The sequence below is a fragment of the Neodiprion pinetum genome, chromosome 1, assembly GCF_021155775.2.
Source record: "Neodiprion pinetum isolate iyNeoPine1 chromosome 1, iyNeoPine1.2, whole genome shotgun sequence".
NCBI lineage: Eukaryota > Metazoa > Arthropoda > Insecta > Hymenoptera > Diprionidae > Neodiprion > Neodiprion pinetum.
In genome coordinates, this window is record NC_060232.1 from 229327 (window position 1) to 255195 (window position 25869).

Below are 25869 nucleotides of genomic sequence, written 5' to 3' on the forward strand. Positions count from 1 at the left end.
CGTTCTGTGTCGTTGTTGGAAAGCACCATGTTCGACACAGTGTCGCTCTGTGTCGCTCTGTGTCGTTGCTGAAAAGCTCCCTGTGTCTCCTTCCTGGAAAGCTCCCATTATGATTACGGGTAATAGCCTCACCGCGGCGAAAAATCGGAGTCTCTTTTCGCATAAGGCTGACACGAGCTGACTCATACACACGCTCATGACTATCATCTTCAATAGTTCGGTGGTCTTCGGTCGAAAGAGAAAGAAAACCACTCGTAAATACAGATATGTTACTCAACCGTACTTTGATATACAAACAGTTTGTGCAAGTAATTTACATGATTAAGCTCTTTTCGGATATTATTAAAAATTGGATGCGTGCGAGACTCAATCAAATCCTACATTCAAACCATCTGGTGCAACAGTTGCATTAGTAACAAGTGGTTACAAGTCAGAGTCAGTCCACCGTGTTGGATTCTAGGTAAATAAACAGCACCAGTATTTCCTAACAGAAGTTGTAAACGAGAAATACATCGCCACGCATAATGCCGTCCCGTACCCATACATAAAATGACTTTAATGAAGTGCTCGCGTGTGCTCGTTTGTGCGTTTATGTGCGCGTATCGAAAGGAGGTTATGCTGAAAATATGACGTGATTGACAGTTTCATATTTGTGATAATATTCGTAATCGATCGCTAAGGAAAATCGCAATTAAAGATGGTATATCTCGAATCAGATGAGGGCGTGTGGCATCACCACTATTGGGTCATCTCGCTTGGAGCCATGCTTTCTTTCGTTGGATTTCTGGTTAGCTGTGTATGCGGCTGTCGCCGCGACGAAAACAAGTATGTATTGCATTGTTGTTGATATATGAAGGTGACAATTAGAAAATAAGTGTAATTCCGATTGATTCAGGTAACGATGAACCAGTCATCACCGATCGATGAGTACAGATAATTTGCTTCGACAGTGAATTTTTCTCTTCTATTTAAACTTATTTTAAATGTAAAGTTAATGGATGGTAACATTTTATAAATGAGCAGTTAATATTCCATTCAATGGCTATATTTGTATACAATCAATAAATATGTACTTGTAACCATCGTACTTGACCTTGGTGCCTATGTATTACAACAGGAGCGAGCTTGGGGGGCTTGCGGGTATGGTAACAATCACCCACTCTGACAATGAAGGTTTCAACAGGCTGCCGACCACAGACATCGCGCATCCCATCTCGCAGGACACAACTGATGCTGGAAAAAGGTTTCGACAAGCACAAACCTGGCATGGGTGCATGTTGGATTCATCCAGCTAACAAACGATCCACTAATCTAATTTTTTTCATGGAGTTTCAACTGTGCAATCGACTGTTACGAGCTTCAGAATAACATATTCCAAAACACTAATGTTATCATGTTTCACTATGAAACATAATTTAATTCACTCCACTAATTCTTTGCTGTTAATATAAACCGTAAACAGAGCATATACTTTGTAAATATCTGACCGGGCAGCTGTGTGGTGAGGTGCAAAAATTAGCTACCACTGAAATTATTGGACTGCGCATTTCTCTAGGCTTAATGTGTATATGAATGCTAGTGCTTTACAATTTTATATATCTGTACCTTGATGCTAATATACAGGTTTCAAATCTTCCCCGTGCCCTTTGCTTTCAAACCATAGTCGTGGCTCTAATAGGTAGTTGAAGTATATAATAAATTACAGATGTGAGCTATTTGACATATTAACTGTCTTGTCGTAAAAAGATCCGAAATATTATTGCCAATATTAATTTTATATCACAATTTGAAACTGTAAGGAAAATACAGGACCTCCATGGATAATACTGAATTCTGTAATTAAAAATGATTTGAACCAACTTCTTTTTGTAGAATATATAGGTTTTTTCACAGCATTCAATGGAAACATTGTACGAGATTTGAACACCTTCAAGCTAGTCAATTCTGAAATAAATTACTTTCATAAAATTTTTCATGCCAAATATATTGAATTTCGAACTACTCTTTCTATTGCAAAATGTAAAATCGCGTACATACAACTGTTGAAAAAAGCTACGTGAACCTTAACAATTTAGATCTCTAAATGAAACACAAACATTTATATTGGTTAATCAAATAGTCATAAAGTAAGAAACATTTTTATATCTGGAAGTATTATCTTGATAAATTAAACCTCCAAGTCTATTTTAAAAATTACAATATTCTGTGATTTTGAATTTGCTATTGTATATCCTTTATGAATTGTGAACATGTCTAAAGTGCAATTCATTTATCAGAGTTGTACAATTTTGTGTTTTCACATTGATCTTCAGATTATTTTTCTGGCTTTATACACCTGCTATTGTATCCTCTTTAACATGGCATATAGAAACTCACAAATTATTCTTGTAGCTTCTATTCTATAGCTTCGTTCTGTAGCGTTTTTTAATTTCAGGTGTTCCATTTAGGTTCTTATTTGTTGTAAAAGTTGCATCTCCACTGGCTGTGTAATAAATAAGTATTAGCTTAGAATTACACAAGTCACCGAATTTTAAAGATTCTTCCATTTGGCAAGCTACCTCCAACATTTCACGATAAAGTATGTAACATATTTCAAATTATGGAGACTGTACACTAACGGCTATACCATCTTACTTGTATAAATGAAGAGTAATCAAAGTTCCAAGAAACGTAGACCCCCTTAGCCCAAATGTTCTTCTTTTCAGGTGATTGGCTCTTTACATCTAACCCTTTATAATTTTCCTTACAATTAAAATGGGCAAACTAATTAATGGCACTGAACATTTAGCGATATTTTTTGTTGAAAAAATAATGTTGTGATAAAATCTTATCTTATTTAGGACGAGCAGTGCAAACAGAAGTTTGCCAGATATTCCAAAAGATGGAACGACGGTCGAAGCTGGTCGACTTGAAACAGTACCTCAAGATGTTATCTATGAGGCTAACGAGGTTATGTGCGATCCATCCGTCCTTTATGCAACTGTTGAGGAAAAAAACTCTCGGCGATGTATGAATCTATCAGCAAAAATAAATGTAGTCAATTCTGGAATAAACATGCTGTGAACTTTCTAAGATTCTGCAGTATATCAGAATAGTGTCCCCCCCCCCCTTTAAAATATCCTATCCCCAGATAGATAAAGTTTATTCGAATCTCATATGTGTCCTCTTAGAGACTCAAAAATTTTGGCACAAAGAACATGTGTGGGAAAAGAAAAATATACCTGATAATAACTCAGTTCATATGACAGAAAATTATCTCTCAGCATATTACTTCCGAAAGTCCACTGTCTGACCTATCACATTTATTTCGTCTCATTATCACTTACAGCAGATGTCAGGAGAGGAGCAAGAGAACTCGAAGAAACTTCTCTGCAAAGTGCACAGATTGAACAAGATTCAATGTCTCCGTATACGAGACTGAAGAATCCTGGATCTAAGAATGGTATTTATATAATATTCGGCATTGATCAGTAGGTATCGTAAAATGTGTATGAGTTTTTATTTTTACATTAGTTTGGTAATACTCAATTGTGAAAGGATGGTACTTGGCAACTATGTCATGTGGAAAAAACTTGAAAAAATAAATAAGTTCATTACCTTACAGACGAACACCCTTATGCCCAGGTGCAAAGCGTTCAAAAGACTGAAGCTACGCAACTAAACAGGTAACACGATTTCTATAAAAACTCTGAAAATTTCAACTCAAATTAATGTATTAATAAAATCTGTAGGAATAACGTTGGCCATTTAGTAGATACTAGTCTTCCATCGTCTTCGTCGTCGTCGTCATCATGTAATCATACGAGTGCCAATCCTATCGCCCCGCCAAGAGCTCGAAAATCGTCTTCTCATAATTCGTTAATAAGCTCTGATCCTCTTCCGGATATTCAAGCTGCAACTGCTATCACTGGTGGAGTTCATGCCAATCAAGATTTACCTTACATGACGCCACCTATTCTCATGCCTCTCCCTGAACCACCACAGCTAAATCATCACGAGGAGAGGCAACAGCACTTCAGTGGAGATTCTCACGATTCCAGTACGTACTCTTGCAACTTTGTGCCAAAATGTGTACATATCACTCTTATCTGAGTATAGTAGAATTTCGACTATCTCAATATAATAGAATTTACATTATCTGAGCTATTTTGCATCCACCCTAACTTGGACGATTGAAAAACTTGAATAATGTGCGTTGAAAAAATCACCACACATTTTTGTGTCATAATACAGTTAATTTTGAATGATACCAGTTATCACTCACTGTACCTTGAATAATATGGGTTTATGTAACCATGGCATGAACTTGAATAACCGTGAACTTGAATGAAGCGGGATCGGGTAATTTAGGCTTTACCATAGTTCCATTTCATTTTTTTCAGAGGGTTACACAAGCATAAGTGTAAGGGAACCCTTAGCAAACATACTCGCGCAAACAAAAGCTGCACAGCAAGAACGTCAACAACAACGTGGATTAACTGACCCTCATTATGCTACAGTTTCGGATGATTCAGGTATTTCTATAGAATATTTATTACATTACTAGAATTACATATTTAAATGTGAGCTGAAAACAGTCCATTAAAGGCCACTTTCTTTTATTACCCAACATCACTTTGAATTTTGACCATACAATTTAAAACGCATTACTGTACTCAATGTTCACTCTATATGCAGATGAAATGTATGCAGCAATTGATGAACAAGAGAAGGTATACACAAGTGGAAGTGAAACCTATGCTCAAATACAGCCGATGGTACTTGATTCAGTTAGGGTGCAGCAAAATGAGCAAATACATTCAATGCAGCCATTGCATGTGGATGATTTGTACGCGTCAGCGCCTCAACCTCCAAGTGTTGATAGTCTCAGACATGTGGCACATGCTCATTCTAGACAAGGTATATTTATTACGAGAAATATTTGCGTTCCTGAGATGCTTACTATATTTTTTTTATCAGTATTACCAAAATTTATTGACAAGGATGTTTCAAGGGGGAAGATTATTGCGACTTATTGCTGCCGTGGCACTTCTATGATTTCAGCTACGAGGTGATGATACTGGTAATGAATGAGAACTGCAAGATGTAATTTATTGGGTGTTTACTATGTACTTAAATAATAACTGTTATTTAGTAAGAACACTTAGTTTTATCTCACAGTTAAGTAACCCGTTCACAGTATAATACACAGTATCAGTCTCCGTCGTGACTGGAATTACAATAGTGCTTGCTACATTCTGCTTCTTACATGTTCATCCACGGGTATAGTATCGTATTGGTTCATTACTTGAAGGACGGAAGATGCATTGATTTTTTTTTGATTTGATGTATTCCCGTAGTTTAGAAAAAAGTAATTCCGTTGTTATCTTTTCTCTCATTTGATATAAAGTTAGAGTAAAGACAGAAGGTTAAGAAAAGAAATGTTTTGATGTTAGTCAAGCAAAAGTATAGTGAAATTTCATCACCTCCCCCCCAATCAATTAATTTCGCGGCCGTGCAGTTCCATCTGAGCTATAATGCAAACATATTTCTCATTTCATTAGTCGAACATAAAAAAAAATGATTAAGTGTTAAGATTAACCTTGAGTGTCGGTTGATTAGATATGTTAATGAACACAGTTTACAGATTGTTTAAATCGTGAAACAGACTATCTCCAAAAATCAAGCTGATATTGGTTGTCATTTGCTATACCGCTAATTGTAAGTATAAAACGGTCGTTAAGGTCCCACACGCAAACTTGATTGGGGGCGCACTGAATGAAGGATGGGAGCATAGTTGTCTAGTACGAATCTCAAAGCGAAATGCTGATTGGAGATCTGTACGTTAAACAAGACAACTTAATATTTGATACAGGAAGCCTAGGTCCAGATAATTTTATTGATATTGAAGGCTCTGGCCTCTGAGTCTAGCAGAAATTTAACTCAAGTCATAATTGCTGCATAGATTCAATCGTATTCGCATGTGCCGCATAAGTTGGGTTCCTAATAGTCTATTCATGGGTGAAAATTGGGGTAACTAACGCGAGATATAAGAATTTGAGAGTACCCACGTTTTCAAGTCACGACATGTCATAACAAATCCAAGCATTCTGCTTGTTTTGTTAGTTACATGTATGTATCATCCACAGTGAAATTAGAACGCATGCAACTTTCTATTGTTTGCAGTGGAAAAGAAATAATATGACCTAATTATTTAAAAATACCCCATTTCTTGTACATGTGAGAAGCAGAAATTTTTTCCCAGTGAAACTTCCTCATTGGTCTATGCAATCATTAACCTGGTATTACTTTTAACCATCCTCAAGCATCATCATCAAGTGCAACCAGTTCAGTTGCTAACCTTGGCTCTCCAAAACCTGAAAAACGTCAAGCAAATTCTCCACTGCCACCACCACCAGAGACGATGTCAGACGTTTATGCATCTGTTGAGAAACGAGGCTCTAAAGAAGATCGCTTAAGAGCCAGTATTTCCTCAGGGAAATCCTTAGAAGATATGTATGCTAAAGTAATGAAGAAGAAGCGAGACATTGATGATGAGCAATTGGATATACCAACAATGAGTAGCAACAACCACCACGGGGAAAACCCAGTTTTAAATAGAAAACATAGCCTTATTGAAGTCAGTCGAACGTCGTGGTCAAGCCATGATTCTATAGAATTTCAAAGAAAGGACTTGGAATTATCCAATTTTGCCGTGGGTAATAGCAGTGCAAATTTTCCGACTGAGAGTGAAGGAAATTTGCTAAAACTTGCATTAAAACAGAACGAAGCTGACGCAAGTAAGTCTGGTTCAGATCCAGGTTACGAGGCAGTTAATGTTAACCGAAAAAGTAGCATAGTTCGAACTGTCTCAGACATCGATCCAAATTATGAAGTGTTGCGGCCACAATTTTCCAGGGTCAGTAAAAATCTAAATTCCGTAACGCAGAACAATGGAATTGATGTAGCCCTTATGTATTCTTCGCCATATAAACACAGGCAAATCAGTAATGCAAGCAGCGAGGATCCTGGCTATGAAAAAGTTCGGATGCGGCGCAGAATTGATTTGGATCAAGATACAGATTCAGAACCGAATTATGAAAGCATGCCCCATGACCCTGGGGAGCCAAATTATGCCTCTGTCTGTCGGCCAGGTGACAGCGATACAGACCCCAATTACGAATCTGTTAGTCAAAGTGACCCAAATTACGAAAGTGTCAAGTATTTGACTGTCAGCCAAAATGAAGATCCACCTTACGAGCAAGTGAACAATTATAAAAGCAATATCAACCTTGACGATTACGAAATGGTGCGGAATAAAAATGAAGGTGACCCTAACTATGAAAAAATAAAAATGAGCCATTCAACGAATCTTGCACATGATGGTGAAACCGATGATGAGCAATATATTCATGTCTGAAGGTCAATGAACGTATATGTTGATATTCTACCTGCCTTAAGTATATACAGACACTCAGATTGATTATGACGCCTTCGATATCCCTAGTAATTTTGAGAGCCATGGTTTCGAATGAGCACTGTTGGTACTGCCGGCCGCACGCGTCTGAATTTGTTCCACTCGCTGCTCGGCTTGAACCGGCAATGCCTACAGCGCTCATTTGGAACCGTGCGTTGGCAAATTAATTACTAGAGATCTCAAAGGAGTCAGAAGCAATCCAAGTGTTTGTTACATATATGCATGCGAAATGACCAGTGTGTGTTTGCAAATTTTTTTTGACATCACTTGTTCATTCTAGAATCTTTGACAATATGACTTTTGCTGCCAGACTAATATCTAGCGTACATTACGCAAATCTTTATTGCTGGTAGATTATATAACACTGGCGTGCATAAAAAAATATATATGAATATGTATATTTAGTTTATAATTATTTATTCTCTCGTCCATTTATGGCATAAAAATATTTTCTATCAGAAGTAGAACATATTATCAGCTTTTTTCTCACTCCAAGTAGTGGTTGTTCATAGTTTATATATTTTTCTACCAGTTTTAGTGCCTAAATTTCAGTAATAGGATTCTTATTATTAAAATGAAAAGCAATAAAGACAGATGGACATCCCAGTAAATGCAGTTAAATAGGTGAACCACCAACTTAAGTCGTTGCACTGCCACTACACACTATATTAATTCGAAAACACATCAATCGAATACTGTACTTCTAAACTAGTGTTAAAAGTATAGATAAGTACCAACAGTGAAAAGATCTTCATTTTTTTTTTTTTTTTTTTACTTTGAGTTTTATATTCACTGCTGAAATTATGTTTATTACGAGCATCCTATATCAGTTGGTCTATTTGTCTGTCACTATTGCATTATTCAGATTCATGGTGCCTATTATATTACTTACCTGTACCTTTCGTTACTGAGCTGTCAGTTACGTTCCATTACACAAATTGCGCCGATAAGAATTGAAACTATTGTTAATGACTGAATTTTGATAAAGTATTTAGTTGGTCATACTGTTCATTGAATAAATAATGCTTTATGGATTTTTTTACACTATCGATAGTACATTCGATACGCGTTTTTAACAAATTTGAATAAAGTTTATCTTCATCATTTCAAGGCAAAATTTTATCAATTGTCTCAGTCTGAACTCCCGTTTACTCATAATTCACTACATCGTTTAAGGCAAAAAGAAATATATTTTCAAGTGTACTTTCTAATACTTTACAAACTAATCATGCTCCAAGTTTATCACTTACCAAGATTACTAACCACAATCAATTTTAGTACTTGTATGCTTTTGTTTTTCATTCGGTATGTTACGATACATACTCAATTAGACTAAAACCTTTATGTGTAATCAACGTAATACGTGCTAGTGAAGGTATACGTATGCTCGCAAGTAATAGTAACATCTTTAACAAGCAACTGGTAGCCGTTCAAGTTTTCACAACATCGTTCCTGGAAAATAAATTTAGTGATTAAAAAAATATGGATTTATGTCAAAGACGTGCAATTATTGGTGCTAGAAAGTAGATGACTGAAAATGGTATGCACATACAACTAAGGATATCCGTATCGCAAGAAAACTAAGGAAGTGAATTTGCACCCAAGTATCACATGTAATACATAGAGAATATTTAGGGTTGCTGCATAGCTGAATCTCAACGTGGCAAGCATTCTATCGTTTTTACAATACAATAAAGAAAAGATTCAAATATTTATACCGAAAATATAGTTTTATCGATTCATTACCTTCATCAATGTAATTGTTTTTTTTATACATTATTCATCCAATTCCAAACTGACAGACGTGCATTTTCTCTGAAATATATTCGTCTAATTGATCACAAAATATCGAGCAAGTCGCTGTGTCAACGGCATCAGATAACCAGTCATGAAATCGACTCAAAGACAGAAATCGCGGCTTAGATAAAACGATTGCGAATTGTTCAGTTCATTGCGACAATTAGTTTGTAAGGTTTTCGCTTCTGGTTTCTGTAATTATATTTTGAAAAAGCTTAGTAATTAGACTGATCCTGTGAGTGAGATTATAATAAGTTTGTGCATGAAGGGTGAATTTTAAATTCCTACAAATAATACACAGGTTCGAAACTGGTTTGATTAAAAAAATGTATTATTCTCATTACTGAGAACTCGATTTATAGACACCACAATGACAATTCGCGTTTTATGGCCTCTACGTGGATTAACAATGTAAATGCTATAGCTATCACTTATATTAGTTATATTATCTTTATGTGTTTATGTTTTTATATAATAGGGTTTTATTTTTGCAACTCATTTGTGACTGCGCTCCATTATATTAATAAATCATAAATGAAGGTTGAACCAGAATATCTTCGAAGAACTGATCTGGTTCGAGAGAGTTTTCTCGAAGTGACATTCACTTATTTCGTTTCTGTAGACTTGCACTTGAGAAGAGTAGTTGACAGGGGTCAAATTCAAATGCACCATTTGTTAAAAAATGCACTCGCGTTAGTGGCCATAGTTCTTTGAAAATAATTCCATCAACACTGTTTGCCTCTCAATGCACTGTGTACTGTTCCAAATTAAATGTGAACAGTCGATTGATGGGCACAGTTTCATTATGTTACTTATGTTGGATTGATATATGTAACAACAATTGTAGTGTGTACTACAGATGCCTGATTGTTACATGTGTTGTTATAGCGAAGGATCAAACCTAGAATATATTGAGCCTTTGCTCATGGTCAAAAAGTGCTTAGGCAGAGTTTCTTCGACAAAGTGCTTGTTCCAGTTACATTGTTATACCTTTTATCTTGAGGTCTGTTTGATGTTCACCTTTGCATAAATTCTTTTGCCGAACAGTGAATATTTAATAGTAAGTTCCACATACCATTAACTGCAGTCAATGCCAATATTCGCCTGTGATGTTTTTGAACGATATTTTGATCAATATTAATTTCGGGATCGACGTTATAAAAATATTTGTGAACCAATTATTTTTCTTCTCGCTAAAGCAGTGAATCTGTAATGCAAGAATTACAGCCATTTATTATACCAAACTCTATCAGAAAGTTTTTGAATTTGATGATTGGTTCATATTTTTTGAGCAATCATATGCTGTTGTTTTTTATGCGTAATTTTTTCTTTCAAATCTCCCTAACATCAATATCGTATTAGCATTTTCATAATTAAAAACTATGAATAGTCTTTAACGTTGTAGAATAAATAATCGACAGTATTGCAATTAGAAGAAAATAAAGAAATAATGAGCTAATTGCCACATCAAAATCGAAATGACCAGATAATTTGAAAAATTTAGTTTTTCTACACTTACTGTCATTTGTAGATGTGCTAAATACAAGCTCAGTATAATCCCCTTATGTTATCTTGCTGCATTTTGCATTCATGAGAACCCGAGGAAAATATTTTACTCTATTATTGTAATCAGTTATTATTCAAGTTGATTTGTGCGGTATTATTTAGGCAGTACTAACACGGATGTTGCATTTGAATTCCTATGTTTCAAAGTATACGTGTATTTAGCTGGTACAGATTTTAGATTGGCATCGTGCAAGATTATTTCTAAAATAATTTATTCCATGTGACGTGTAATAATTATACCTTTCAATTGATGTGCTTCCTCGTCTCATTTGCTTATATTACATTTTGAGCAAGAAAAGCATTGTATATGAATGTGATTTGGGAACAGCTGCTGTTGTTTTCAGTTCTCATACACTACTCAATGTCAGAACTGAACTTAACGAAATTATGTTATTGTATTTTTGGTTTTCTCATGTGATGGATCGCGTGATCTAGAACTCGTAACTTGTTGAACTCAAAATAAGAATTCTGTTATTAACCTGCACGTTATAAGATTGCTTTGTTCCGAATTTCGACTCACGTTTACTTTACACATATTTCATTTTTATGTCCAGTGTATATACACGTGTATTGTGTGATTTAATTATCATAGTTTAGAATATTCTTTGGTATAGCTCCGATGGCAGCATTTATCGTGAAATATATATTTACGTGTAATAACTATAAAATTCTAAACATCCTAACTTTAAACTTTAAAGAATTGGTAATTGTCGTTTTTTATGCATGAAACTGTTTCCATGTATTCACAAGCAGGCAACTAGAATCCTTCAAAGGTAACATAAATAATACAGTCTTTTGAGAAAGAAATATTCTGATACTTGGATGAATTATAGACACTCATAATGATCAAACTTTCGTAGATCGTATTACCAGAATTTTATATAATAGCAATTTCGTAATATGAATGGTTAATGTCCGTTGCCAACGAAAATTTCTACTATTATTATCAATAGAATAAGCGAATCGATTGGAAAACACGTTAAAAGCTGGAGTCTTACATCCAATCTTAATGTATTTAAATAGTATACAGTTTACAGTATACAAAGAAATGCATTTCGTGTGTAAAAGTAACAAAATGGCTTATTGTATTGTGAATACGTAATGATCTCTATCGATTAAACACACACACAAAAATATATTAACAAGCGAAATATTTGTACATTCATGACTCAGACTGATTATTTTGTTTTCGAATATCATTTTAATCGAAATTAGAAAATTATTACATCCGGACAGAGACAAATATTGGTGGTTTTGTCTCAGTATGACGTATGTATAACTGACGCTCGTACAATTAAATTAGTGAGTGACGGTATTTATGCTTTTGTAGACCTTTGGCTTCTACACCGTTATATTTGAACCAGCACATATGCTTATAACTAGTTAGTTTTACTCTGACGCTACTTAAAGAATTGCAGGATGTGTGGCATTATAGTAATTATAGTTCAACGATAAACGAAGAATTAATAACAACGAAAAAAAGAATAGACGGATGTTTCTTTTTCTTTCTCATTTGATGGCTAGAAACAATTTGAAAACTCCGGACATGCGTACACATCCAAAAGAGATATTTAGTTCTGCAATAATGGATAAGAATGTTAAATCGAAGTCACTCATCTGTATCAGCTAAAAATCAGATGTATGTATATATCTACCTTATTTCATATGCATAACATTATACTGCACAGTACGGTTTGTAATAACTATACTTGATGCATGGCTAGTGTGTTTGCTTATTAGTCAATTTCTGAAGTATTTGATGAGCACGGTGATTTCTGTTGATGGCGCTGATCAGGCTACCTTCATCAGGCAACAGTAACAACAACAACAACAAGTTACATATCAAGAAGAGTCCAGAGCGCAACGTGGGGGGTCGTGGTAGGCGCGACGACCTCAGCCACGCTGCCAGCACCCACGGTCACACATTGTCTGGGCTGCTTGCCTCATCGCCACAAATGTGCTCCGCTTCACTCCCACTAGAAGGACTCGCTTGCTGAAAGTGGTGCTGATTAAAATTATGGCTGTGACTATGACTATGGCTCTGATGATGACGATGATGATGATGATGATGGTGATGAAGAAGTCTATCATGACGGTGACAGTGACGTTGATCTTCAACTCTTTGCTGCAAGTCGTCGATATGAACCTCTTGAGGACGTTTCTTCAACTTTCGGTGGCATAGTAGACAAAATAAAGTTGCTATCAGAATGGCACCAGCAGCACAGCCGGCTGGTACAGCATAACTGTCAGGAGGTATTACTACCGTACCTAGAATCAATTCAACATCGATATTAAATCCATATCAGAATACTTAAAAAATGTACTAGAGTCACACGTGTTTCATTGGGAAACTACTCTGCAAGGACTGATCTTTCTCTAGAGAAGTACTTCTTAATCTGACTATCCCAATTTTAGAAGGCTTATGCCAGAAAACGAACATGACTTTTTAGATCAGTGTCAACAAAGGTCTGTAATAGGAATTAATTCTGGCTCAAGATTTGCAAACATGATTAGCCACATAAAACTTCACAGACTGTCTGGATGTAGCACACCATATCAAAGTAATTAGAATTTTAGTTTGCAACATAATTTACTAAAGAGTGTTCATTATCATATAATGTTATCATGTATAACTAAGTAGCTACTACAGTAGTATAACAGGAGAGAAGAGAATAAGATTACGAGAACAGGAAGAAGAATTTGGCACATGAAAAAAGAGTAATGCATGCACTTGGTCATTTTTCAGAAAGCAAGTTAATTGCATTCAAATATAAACCATGCAGTCCTTGAGGATTATGGAAAGGATATTACCATAGGCAGGTAATGTATCAATTTAGTGTGATATCAGCTGAGACAATATTGTTGATAATATTAAGGTATTGCGTAATTGCCAATTATGAACATGGTGCTACATTTAATTCATGTATAATTTTCGAGTACTCACAGATATCATTAACATATTAAACTCTTACTTTCTGAATTAATTACATACATTTGCATCACGAAGCTGTATTAAATTTAGTCATCGCTAATTACAATTCGGCGAGCAAATCTATAGCAAATTAGCATATTTTTGTCACGATCTGACAATTTAGCAATTATAAAAGAAATTGAGGTACTGACAATTATTGTAACTTACAATTCGATATTTTATAATTAAAATTGGTCAAATCGCTATGATGCTCAAAACTGAGTCACTGCCTGCAGAGTTGACGTTATTTCAACCATCCTGCTGAGTTAGTTCAATTTGAAACCATTCTGGAGAGTTGGCTCATTTTCAGTAAGACCTGTCATTTTAGCAGCAATTAAAGAATTCGAGTTAGTTACAATAATAGTAAGTAACTCAATTTTTTTTACTGCTGCTTTTTTATTTTTATTATTGTAATGAACTAAATTTTTTTTATTAGTGCTAATTTGAGAAGTCCTAATGAAAATGACCCAATCGTCTCAGATCGTTGAACTTGAGCTACGTGATCAAGAGGTTTTTTTATGAGTGAAGCAAGCAGTGGTACACTTTCAACCATCCTGATAGAGACTCATTTTCATGATGACTCGTCTAGTTATAAGGCTTGAAGTATACTACAGCATAGTGATGCGAATTTCTGTAATAAATTTACTTTTGTTGATAAAACATTTGTCTCACTACATAATTTATCGTTTATCATTATTCCCGAATGATTGTAGAAACCGTTATATATGGAGATATTTCAAATGTAAAATCTGCCATATGACGTTGAGCAAAGACCTCAATACAAACTGCAGACTTCATTGCGGCGGCAATATATCCTAGATCGTAACGTACGCAGGAACTACTGACATTGAATATCTAAATCACATTAAACTTCCTAGGCAGATTTTAATGGAATGTTACTCAACAACGCAATTGACATGGAAAACGGTGCGTGGACTCACGTGATAAGGGAGATCATAACATGCCGGCCCGTTGGAAGCCACGTGTGAGGCTCAGGTGGCCACGAACACAAAGCACAGAGAGAGAAGAAGCATGGCAGTGCCTCCAGCCAATGCTGGCTCCAAGGGAGCTGATGCTGCACCTGCGACACCACACACCATTCACCCAACCAATCCCACCACTCTCACTTGTACGTACGTACTACTTACCTAAAAAATTTTAACTCTATATCTTTACCCACCAACTTGTGGCGGTGTAGTTTTATGATTTGGCCTGCAGATTATTCAAACGAAGCTTAGTTCGTTCAGTAATGACAAGTGATAATATCAGGTGCCAAAACAATAAAAAACAGTCCACTGACTGTTAGTGTTAAACTTTTTTTTATTCGTATTATTAGCGTTCGAAACAACTCTGTGCACTTGACGGATAGTTTATGCAGGTATAGTTATCAGGTGTAGATATACATATAGGCATGCTATGAAACACTCGTTTACACATTAAGGTGAAGTAAGGAGTCAATGAAATATTGCAATAGTAATTATTAGATATTATTCTATAGAATTGCAACTGAGAAACTATACAGAGATCAGACTGAATATGCCTTGAAATTTACACAAACTCATGTGCTAAACGATCCAAAGTAAACACACCTAAGGAGAATAAATAGTACGGAAGGCATAAATCTATGAAACCATATGTATAATGCATATGGCTGGTTCTTTTAAAATTCGGGACACTTCTGTACCTTATGGTGACCAATGTTTTTGTAATTATAGAATATAATAATATCGGTTCAAATAAAATTCATTTTAGAATAAATTTTTTTTATTTTATTTTAAACTTTGTTACTGGAATAATTTTGAAACTACTGGGGTGAATAAATGTAAAATCCTATGAGTTCTAAGTTATGAAAAGCTTCGTCGGTTGAGATTAAAATCATTAAAATTTGTTCATCCATTCTCGTGATATCGTCATATAAAAAAATTATCCCGAAATATTTTTATTGGAATTATAGTTTTTTTTTTCTCATAATTCAATTTTATAGGCTTATATTCTTCATGTTTGCTTGTATGAAGAAAATACTGAACAGTTCTAAAAAAAATGATTTAAAACGATTAATGGTAGTTCTTATAGAGTTAGGTGGAACGATTTCAAATTCTCCAATATCTAAGCAAGTTCCTTCTCGAGGTATAATACGAACACATACTAGTGTCATAAAAACAGTGGCCACTGTTATGTGTAAGAGTGTCAGATTTTATAAGAATCATTCTATACTTGTGTATATTTACATGTGAGTCTGAGAGAGGAAGCCAAATAATGAACATCGATATAAAGTTTAAATATAACGCATTTCATCAAGACTTACAGTTTTCTTCATCAGACGAGTCATCAGGCCCACAATTGTTAATTCCATTACAGTGAAGACCCTTGGTAATACAATATTTGCTCACGATACAAAGAAATTGTCCAGAACAATCGCCGTCCGTAGCCACTTCCGTCCATACCGCTCGGAAGCCCTGTTGACCCACAGCTTTGTCCGCAGATATAAAACTGAATTGTATGGTAGTGTAATTATCAATTCAATCAGGAATTAATTTTAAATTTTAGTACTTTGAAAGACAACCAAACCTTAGGCGCATGTTGTTATCTTCAGATACATAACTCCATTTAGCATCAGCGCTTTTAACGCCACAGAGTTCAAGTGGTGGAGCCGACACCATGTGCCACATGCGCAGTACTGCTGCGGGGCAACCTCGTGCTGTATAGAAAACGTATTTATTGAAACAAGGATTATAAGACTGCCTTTGTTGGCCAATTAAATATAGATTCCACAAGCAGTTTTGTAGCAGATTATAAAAAATTAGATCCATTGAGAATGTTGAGGGGAAACTCTTGCAAACATTGATTACACACCTGACTGCTCGCCTTCAACAGAAAATAATTCGAAATTCAGAAGTACTCGATAATTTGGTCTAACGTTTATAAACCAATTACAAGTTTTACTGGCCAAGTTGCGTGCTGGCCCATCATACTTGTTTGGAAAATTGGGACTAGTGATCATCCCATAATCCAAACTGCTGATATTTGAACCACAATCTGCAACATAATCACCTCAAAATAATAAGTGTTGTCAAATACTGTATGGTGATAAATAATAAATCTCTGTTAATTTTAAATTAGTCCACTGGTGAAATTTAATTATGACATGTGTAATTTACCACCAAATATAGATTTAGCAACATCAAACGTGTAGCGAGCCTTGAATCCACTGTACACAAGCTCAGCATCAGAATGCAAGATAACTTTCAGTCCAAGAGCCCCAAGATTTGACTCTACAGGTCCCGGAGCTGTCATACCGCAATAGCGACCAATCAACTTCTCTGTGTTGTCCCGATACATATTGTATATCTCTAACCAATCTTCTTGGCAAATATGAATTCTATTGGAAAAAGTTGATTACTGCTCAAAGTGGACGGCATCAATTTCAGTTCATCATTATCAGGGTTCATCGTATATATCAAATGTTTAATTCCGTTACAGGCATAAGGTAAAAGGCAAAAAATAAATTGAAGATCTAACGCTCACCCATAATATCCTACCGATGAATTGGCATTGTCAGCTCTGACCTTGAAATGATCAAATACTAGCGTAACCTGTTCGTTCGGTGTGGCTAAAAATAAATAAGTGCAGTTGGTATCACTGGGGTAATTGCTAGGGTAACGTGGGGAATTGAATTCTCCTCTTTTACGGGATGAACTGCGATACGTAAATAAACAGGTTCCATCGGGTGCTGCCGTTCCAGGTATCCGATACTCTGTTTCAAATCGATACCTATAAAAAAGGAAAAGCAAGAGCTTCAAAGTTGAACGCAATAATATAAAGAAAATTAGATATATTCAAAGATTATATGATATCAGTGTTTTGTAACAGGACCAAATGGGCCATTCAATTAGTCAATCAAATAAATCGATTCAGTCTTCGTAATTGAGGTGTAAACTTACTGAGCTTTGAATCCGTTGCCCTGAAGTTCTCCGCTGCTGAAAACCATGACCAGCCGTGGACCGTCACTGACGACATTGCTTGGTTTGTGTTCTCCACCGCACAATTCGTGATCAAATTTATCATATGAATCTGTTGCCTCCTGCCCTTTTAGATATACTTTCAAATATCCATCGGTACAGACCGAGCTGTAAAGTTCCGATAATCAATGATATTATCAGTTTCAATATTTGAAATCTGAATAGTAAGTAGTTTCAAAAAACATGTTCATATTTTACAGACAGACTATGATACGTACTCTCCTTTTGCTTGCCCTTTGGGTATATCAAACTTGTAAAACTCTAGTCGCACACGTTCTAGATGTTGTGAATCTTGCATTCCATAGATAAAATATCGGCAAACTATTTTGGGTATATATGGAAAAGGATAATTTGGGCTAAACACAAAGCCAAAGGATTCCTTTTTACTTAATATCTTCTGATCGCATTCCGAACCACGAATGTGTTCGCCATCATCCTTAATGAAATCTACAAATTTACAGCAAAGGAGAATGACTAAGACACTTCTCCCAATGCAAGCTCATCCACAACTATTATGGTATTGTTGTTCATTTACCTAATTTAACAAAGCTTTCGGAAAATTCAAAAATACCCTTGAACCCGCGATTTTGCGTATTGGCTGTTCGCTGGAGTGTAACAAATAACACAAACAGGCTAGATTCGGAGGAGTAAAGCACCAAGTTTCGTTGTTGCCCACAGTATGTACCAATAACTGCCGAAGTGTTGTCAATGCCATCATATACTTTCACGTAATCGAATGGACAACTACAAAAATGTTAAGTAATTTGATTAGTAAACGTTTCAAAAATATGGTGAATAATGAGCTGTTTATTTCACACACAGAGCTGACTATTTTATTATAATATAATTACTCACTGAGGCCCACCAAAGAATAAATCAAAGTCACGGAATTCTAAACGAACCCGTTGACTGGGCTTCCCGATAAATTGATAGCTGCAGACTAGATCTTTGGGATAAGCACCCGGATAAGTTGGTGACAATATATTTCCTGTAAATTTAATAGCTGCATCTACTGTAAACGTGCATGGTGTACTTGGCGCTGGAGTTCCCACTTCATAATCGGCTGAAAATATGATGTGCAATGGAAGCATATTTCAAACAGTATTACAATAAACTTTCAATAATAAACTAAAATAATTTGATATAGTGATGGAGAAAGTCAGTGGTATATGTCCTCTGCTTTGTGAACAAGTATTGTATTTTCAGTGTTATGATGTGGCGTGAAACGGAGATATAAAGGAAACGAAATTCGACAGATATTTTCATACTATCGACATGATTAGCATCCGAAAAATGAGTTTTCAGCTCTTTCATCATTTAAGCGTTGCATGCCGTGACTGAAATGCATGTGCCAAAAGTTACTCACAGTAAAAATATTTTTAATTTTTGTGATATATACGCATACCTAGATATATACCTGAGCGGAATTTAATATTTGTCATTTTAAAACAACGTTAAATAAAAAAGTATACGTGAGTTCCACACAAGTAATGTAACTAATAGCTTGGCGACTGTAAATTTTTAAGACGTAAGTTATATTCATTAAAACAAAATCGATTTAATAGTAAACAATACTTGATCATTTCCTTTATTTTCCACTGGCACTGTTGCGTTAAATGTTCATTGAAATATTTATTGCAGGGGGCTAGTCATGTTCAACTAGTATTCCGAGATATGGCACGTAGTATCTATAATTGATATTATGTCTGAGTTACATATTACTTCCTGCTATTTCCAACCAAGTAGAGCCGAATTTCTAGACACGTACAAATGATACTACCACTGATATCATTATCCATATCACTGAATAAGTTGCTTTTGTCTAACAATGAATTTATAAAATGTTAGTAAAGAAATAGAATGCATCTTACACTCATTGATAAAAGTGTAGTAGCCAGTAAATAGATTAGGCAGAGTAACGTTTTTGTCAGTATAGAAACTGAGTGCAATGCCCTGATACAAAGAAACTCGCTTGCGTGGAGGGATAGGTCCACAGTATCTTCCGCCAAATGGTGATTCTATCAGCTTGCTATGATTTCCAGACTGTACTTCTGTGTAAATGTCCATGTACTCATGAACGCAACTATAAAATTGAAAATGAAGATAATCACAATCTTACAGTCATTGTAGACCAAAAATATTACATAACTGTGATATTAACGCAATGTAGCTCGTGACATTGAAGTACACACCCATAAAATAAGCAAAACTCACCCAGGTAACTCGCCAACTGCTGCGCCACTGAAACACATCAAGAAATAATTGGGAAACTATTGTATAATAATAATTATACAACAGTAGACCATGTCGGGTCTACCAATTGCTTTTTTGTAGTTGAACATTAAGAAATCGATGCTAGACATGAATTTAGATCTAATTGTAAGATGAAGTTTCAATGATACTCACTCGGGAGGCATACCACGAAGGCCGAAAGAAGTAAACACAATTTCAACTCGTTGCCCAGAGCCAGCCAGAAATGTATAAACACACTGTCTAGATTCACCTTCAGGGTTGATCAAAGTTGGAGCACTGAAGGTTCCATTTTGTGGACCATCTGGGAAGCTTGCGAACGATTGGTCGCACTCTGGGCACAAAATCATCTCGGTAGTGTGTATAATAGAAATATCATTTTGTATAGATTACTGATTGATGACATTCTACAGGCACGTGTAAACTGACAAAAGAGCAAATCTCGTGCGTTTCATTACTACGAATTTAAAAATTATCAGTATCTGGCTCATGCACAACTGTAGGAATATCCATTAGACAGGATACTTGTTTCAACTGTGGCAAAGTAATTGTCCCAGATAGCTGCAGCGTAATAGTAACGGGCAAGCTTGACTTAGATTCATTTTTTTTTCTGTTCAACCAGTTCTCTGACTTTCAGGTCAACGCATATCGTATTTTGAATATCGCTCATGTAATACATTGTGTCTGTTCTAGTATCAACGAAGCTCTTACTAGTAGCAAGATCACCTATAGTGTAATAGCGACGGAAATTACTGCAACGAGTTTTCATCAGTGTTTGTGGCAGCTAGAATTACAAACAGATTTGAAAGCCTATAAGAACTCTTAATAACTATATAATAGGATCGAAGATTTGAAATTTAGGAGACTTGCCCAGGTGCTCAATTACATAATTATACTGTAATGTCACTGTGATACTAACTCATAGTGTACATAAAATTTTTCAATAAATGAGACATACTTGGTGTCTTGGTAGTAGTGAATGGTCCCAGTGGCGGCGGCAATGAAGGAATGTAGTCCAGTTGGCGTAGTGGTACAACATCGATTACCTCACGAGCTGATTTTAAGGTATGATGACCATCCAAGGTACCCCAAAACATCCACCGCCACCGGGAACACACCATACTCCCATTAATGAAATAATAAAAATCATACCATTGTATTTTGAAAGATTGTAAACTAATAATTCATTGTACTGTAAAAGATTTTGATACACATTTTGTTCGACCAGAGCAAAAATTCATGATAGATTTGTATATATTACATCTTTTTTTATATACGTGCAATTAATGTGAAAAATAACGAAAGCCATAGTTTTTCCTATATGTGCATATCAATTTGTGTGTTATGCACTAAGTGCCAAATGATCATGGAAAGTACATTTATTTCATTGTAGTTACAATTGGTATGCCCAACTGACATGAGTATAGGATTGGCCGTTCTACAGAAATGGTAAAGCATATACTTGTAATAACATGTATGTAAATCACGGTAAGCATGAAATACTAATGACAAACCCATTAACTTGTGAAACTATACTTTCCAGTAATTTTACAACATTTATATAGGATAAAATACACACCTGTAGTGGTATGTGGAAGGAGTAGCAGAAGGAAGGCAGATACAACCAAACTACTCCCAGAGGCATGCCGGAGTGCTGAGGCCATACTGTGTCCTGCAATTAGCAATACTTTGTGATAGTAAGATGAATCCAAGCTGCGCGCAGCATCATACCAATACCTATTACGTATACACATGAAGTGAATACATTTTGAAGGTGATTCAAGAAAAACTTGTGAAAGATTAAGGTCAAATGATCTTGTTTTCGCCTGCAGAACCGGTAGCTTCAAGTGGTGACAGAAGTATTTTTTTGCTGGTAAATGTAGAGAGATCAGGAAATAGTCATAATAATAAATTGTAAAATATTTGATAATATGAGTAAAACGGATGTGACTAAATTGTATTAACGGGAAAATCGAATGAAGCTGTTTAACTTAGAGAGATACACCGCAAGAGGTTACCCGATTTGACAAATCTTTCAATGGTAATAGGGGGTTGTTTATGCCTGCACCTACAGATCGCTCCAGCTATAAATGATCAATGGTGACATCGGATTTGTTTTACTATTTTCAAAAAAACTGTAGCTAGGCTGGACCTGAGGATTTTTAATACACGGAGGGAAAGGATTGTTTGACTCAAGTGATATTCGTTTGATACAACTAAATGCTATAGTCAAATCCGGTAAACACAATACTTACTTAATTCAACAAAATGATTTTGTCGTACGAAATACTTGTCACAACTTAATGCAGAATTGAATCAAGCCTTTGAATGCTCATGCTAACTATCAATTTATTCAAGATAGATAACACGGCATGAGTTCTTTACGATAATGTGAATTTTGTATAATCAATGTGTGATTGAAATGATTAAAAATTTAATTGAGCAGACCTCAATATTTTTATATTAAAAATATGAAATTGTTGTATCAAAAAAAAAAAATAAACTTGCTCCACTTCATGTTTTGTTGAGTCAATAAGAGGTCTCTTTTTCCCCCAGGATATATTAGTCTTCCGACTATATTCCTATATCAAGAGAGTTCAAAAATATTTTGCACTCAATGGACATTAGAGTTATTCAAGCGCACAAAACGTATTCATACCTATCATGACGTCATTTATAATTCTATTGACTCAAAATGTTCAGGGATTTACGCGATGTTAATCGGATAAAACTCGAAAAAACTTGTTGTATACGCAAAAGTGAGAACCAACTATGTGTCAACATCAATTTCAATGACTCGAAACCTGATATTAAGCTTCCTTCGTTTGTAATCGATCTGTTGACAACTTTATCTTACGTTGTCTGTATCTACTTTCCTAGCTGAGTACCCAGTTTTATAACGATCTCTGAAACTACTTTCGTAGCGAGAAACTTCACTGCCTAGCGGCCGTTTATAGTACTAGTATACTGGTGTTTACGATGAATATATCGCGGTGTTAATGCTATAAGAGCGTAAACTTATAGGGTGTATAAATAAGTGTAGGCCCTTTTGCCAATAGGACTGCGATATTCTCTACTTGTTTCAAAGTATGCGGTGTCTGTTTTACCTCTCAAACAAATTAGTGCAACTGATTCAACCAGTTACGCCAAACACGGTCCGGTTAGATCGACAAAGTAGGGCATTCCATCGATGTAAATTTTTTGTTGGCTGGATTCATGTACTTATTTTACTTAAAGTAACTAATTGTTTCTGTCAACGAACATGCGACTTGGAGAAAAAATACATAATCTTCAAATGAAATGATATTTAGTTGATTCTATTTCGGGAAAGCACCAAAACTCGAATCAATACTTCAGTCAATCGCAACAAGAAAGGCTTTTGTTGAATCAAGGAATTCGCTTGACTGATTGTGAGTCATTTTCACAAACTAACTAAACCAAAATTGTCGCATTGAAGACATCGTATTTGGAACAAATAAGGGATACTAGATTGAAGTAAATAGACTCTGACAAAATCCGTTTTGTTGGATCAATTTCGATCCCTTCGTGTAAAAATGATGATATTTCCCCTTCAGCATAGCACCTTTGAGTTTTTTTCACTCATATTTTGACCGATTAAAAATTAAAAAACGCTCCAATCAAGTTTTACAGATCTTATATCGACGGGTTTTTACGAAAGAAATAGATTGCGCACTGTCCAAAGTCGCTACGAATAACGGAGCAAAAGTTTCAGTCAAGAAACGATAAAATATCTCTTTATTTTCTTAGTATATTCTTAGCTGTTGGTCGTACGATGTTTTAAATGCCTTTTTCGAATTCCTTGGGGTTTGATTAGTCAGCGAATGAACGGATCTGGATAATATTGGTCTCAACTGACGCAGCATCTCGTAGCTTAAGACTGACTCAATTTTGGATAATTCCATTTGCTAATTTTGATGGGCTCAAAACGCACCCCAATCGGAAATTTCTTAGGTCAACTCCATCAAGGACCAGCCAAGTTAACAGCTTGTTTTATTTCAATTTGCTGTGTATCTCGTCAAAATGAAGCTCACAGCACCCTCGTCAAACGTTATACACGTTACAGAATCAGACCCTGCCACAGATTCCATCATTTTTCTTATTACTTTGTGCAAATCCAAACATATTATTTAGTTCTGACGCTGGGCATGTGTGATATTCTAAGAACTTTGACTTCCGCACGTCTTCAAAGCTCCCCGGACAGCAGAACGAAGACCATTGGATGATGTGTCCCTAATTAATGCTTAATTCATTTTGCACAGGCGAAGCCATGTTTATGTATCAGGTATGTTCAAGGATATGAACCTACCATATCGTCAGTGTCTGTTCCAAGCACAGGAAGAGGGTTGAAAGTGGATCTGGTAGATCATCTGCAATGTATAAAAAGTAGTATAGTTTCACATTCTGATGATATTTTATTGATATAAAGCAGATCACCTGAATTTTATTTATTAATAAATATAGATGATAGTAACTATATCTAGCTGTCAAATTAATCTTGTCATAAGTATAAAAAAGCATTCATCCACGAAGTCATAATGATTATCTAATACGTATCTATCAAATGCTGAAAACAACGCGCTAATTATATAAGTGCCGAATGAGTTCTTTGCTTTAATGATATATACAGAAGCTAGATATTGCCTGGAAAACGGAACAATCGGCCATCAGCAATTAGAACGGGGTTTTTTACTAATGTTAATGAAAATGTGATAAAACGAGCACGATACTACGAATAATGCACTAGAATGCTTCAGCTTTACTTCTATATCTGTTAATCATGTGTATGGATTTTTTTTTTCAGTTCTGCCTTCAATTATATAATTTCATACGGATACACCGTATTGTCTTAACAGAAGTATGACTGGATCTTTAGAATATCGTTTACGGCTAGAGAGTAATCGCTAGATTATAAGCTTACATACTCTTTTCCGCGGTAAGTTAAATCAATGAGGTCGATTAAAGACACAAGATGTTGAATTGTAAAACACTTTCATTTCTCCTTTTGATCGCACATCCAAATGTATGTATGCATTGAAAAGCAATAAAAAGTCGGTATTATATCTCCTTCGGCTTTCTCCCTTTTAGCTATTCACCTTATAACCCTATCGAAAATGATCAGGTGTTAAATCCCATAACGTTTTGAAAGAAATCAATATGTAATTTACCTTGTATATTTATCATGTATTTATTTATCTTGTAAATTCGTAAAAAAAAAAGACATCACGTAATAAATCATAAAAACACGAATCATCAGATGTACTAGATCAAAAATCTTGTAGTTATTTGTATAGTTAATATATGATTTCGCGAATATATTTATTACGAACATACGAAATTACAAGATAAATCATGTAACAAAGTACTCGCTGATTTCTTTCAAAACATTATATTATTTAACACATGATCACTTTCAGTACGAGATGATGTACCAATTAGATCGGTATCGCGAAAGTATTTCCTGTTATTATCAGTAAAGTAAATCCGCTAGTGTTCGGCCACCCAGTGATTGGCCACTATTAAACCAATGGTTGGCCAGATATTTTATTACCGAAATTTATTACCTGTAAACTCATGAGAAAAGCTACTGCTAGAGGTGCTCAAGAAAAGGTGAAAGGTATGTGTGTACTGTGTATGTACGTATGAATATATGTATGTATGTATGTATGTATGTATGTATGGGCGTGAGCGCGCGCGCACGTGTGTATGTGTGTGTGTGCGTGTGTAAATTGGGAAATTTGCTGATTAATCGGCAAGTTAGTAGACTGCTCTCAAAGATACGAAAAGGTGAC

General features: G+C 35.4%; 2 protein-coding genes across 9 annotated transcripts in view; one reads left to right on the forward strand and one right to left on the reverse strand.

Moving 5' to 3' along the window:
• Positions 1 to 9921, forward strand: LOC124216734 (uncharacterized). Of its 3 annotated transcripts, XM_069137943.1 has the most exons (10): positions 8 to 460; positions 717 to 825; positions 1118 to 1243; positions 2841 to 3007; positions 3329 to 3442; positions 3605 to 3665; positions 3732 to 4039; positions 4383 to 4514; positions 4678 to 4899; positions 6306 to 9921. In XM_069137943.1, exons 2-10 carry the CDS (start codon positions 764 to 766, stop codon positions 7397 to 7399), a joined length of 2286 nt encoding a protein of 761 aa, XP_068994044.1. In that variant the 5' UTR covers positions 8 to 460; positions 717 to 763; the 3' UTR covers positions 7400 to 9921. The 3 variants fall into 3 exon arrangements, with proteins under 3 accessions (XP_046477590.1, XP_068994044.1, XP_046477581.1); XM_046621625.2 differs by having other exon boundaries at positions 12 to 825; XM_046621634.2 differs by lacking the exon at positions 1118 to 1243 and having other exon boundaries at positions 1 to 825.
• LOC124216680 (tolloid-like protein 1) overlaps positions 9567 to 25869 on the reverse strand; it is an 18508-nt gene continuing 2205 nt past the window's right edge. For 2 of the 6 annotated variants that reach the window (XM_046621501.2, XM_046621493.2), the window contains 16 exons: positions 24387 to 24447; positions 21639 to 21731; positions 21018 to 21113; positions 20216 to 20393; positions 20024 to 20050; positions 19681 to 19892; positions 18665 to 18872; positions 18345 to 18553; positions 18028 to 18256; positions 17732 to 17917; positions 17316 to 17561; positions 16949 to 17169; positions 16644 to 16826; positions 16359 to 16488; positions 16096 to 16280; positions 9567 to 13087 (listed from right to left, as the gene is read on the reverse strand). In XM_046621501.2, coding sequence (XP_046477457.1) covers positions 12738 to 13087; positions 16096 to 16280; positions 16359 to 16488; positions 16644 to 16826; positions 16949 to 17169; positions 17316 to 17561; positions 17732 to 17917; positions 18028 to 18256; positions 18345 to 18553; positions 18665 to 18872; positions 19681 to 19892; positions 20024 to 20050; positions 20216 to 20393; positions 21018 to 21113; positions 21639 to 21723 — 2745 coding nt within the window. In that variant the 5' untranslated portion in view covers positions 21724 to 21731; positions 24387 to 24447 and the 3' untranslated portion in view covers positions 9567 to 12737. Of the gene's footprint in view, positions 13088 to 14731; positions 14939 to 16095; positions 16281 to 16358; positions 16489 to 16643; positions 16827 to 16948; positions 17170 to 17315; positions 17562 to 17731; positions 17918 to 18027; positions 18257 to 18344; positions 18554 to 18664; positions 18873 to 19680; positions 19893 to 20023; positions 20051 to 20215; positions 20410 to 21017; positions 21117 to 21638; positions 21732 to 24386; positions 24448 to 25869 lie in introns of those variants that run through there. The other 4 variants (XR_011177687.1, XM_046621536.2, XM_046621517.2 and 1 more) reach the window with 4 other exon arrangements.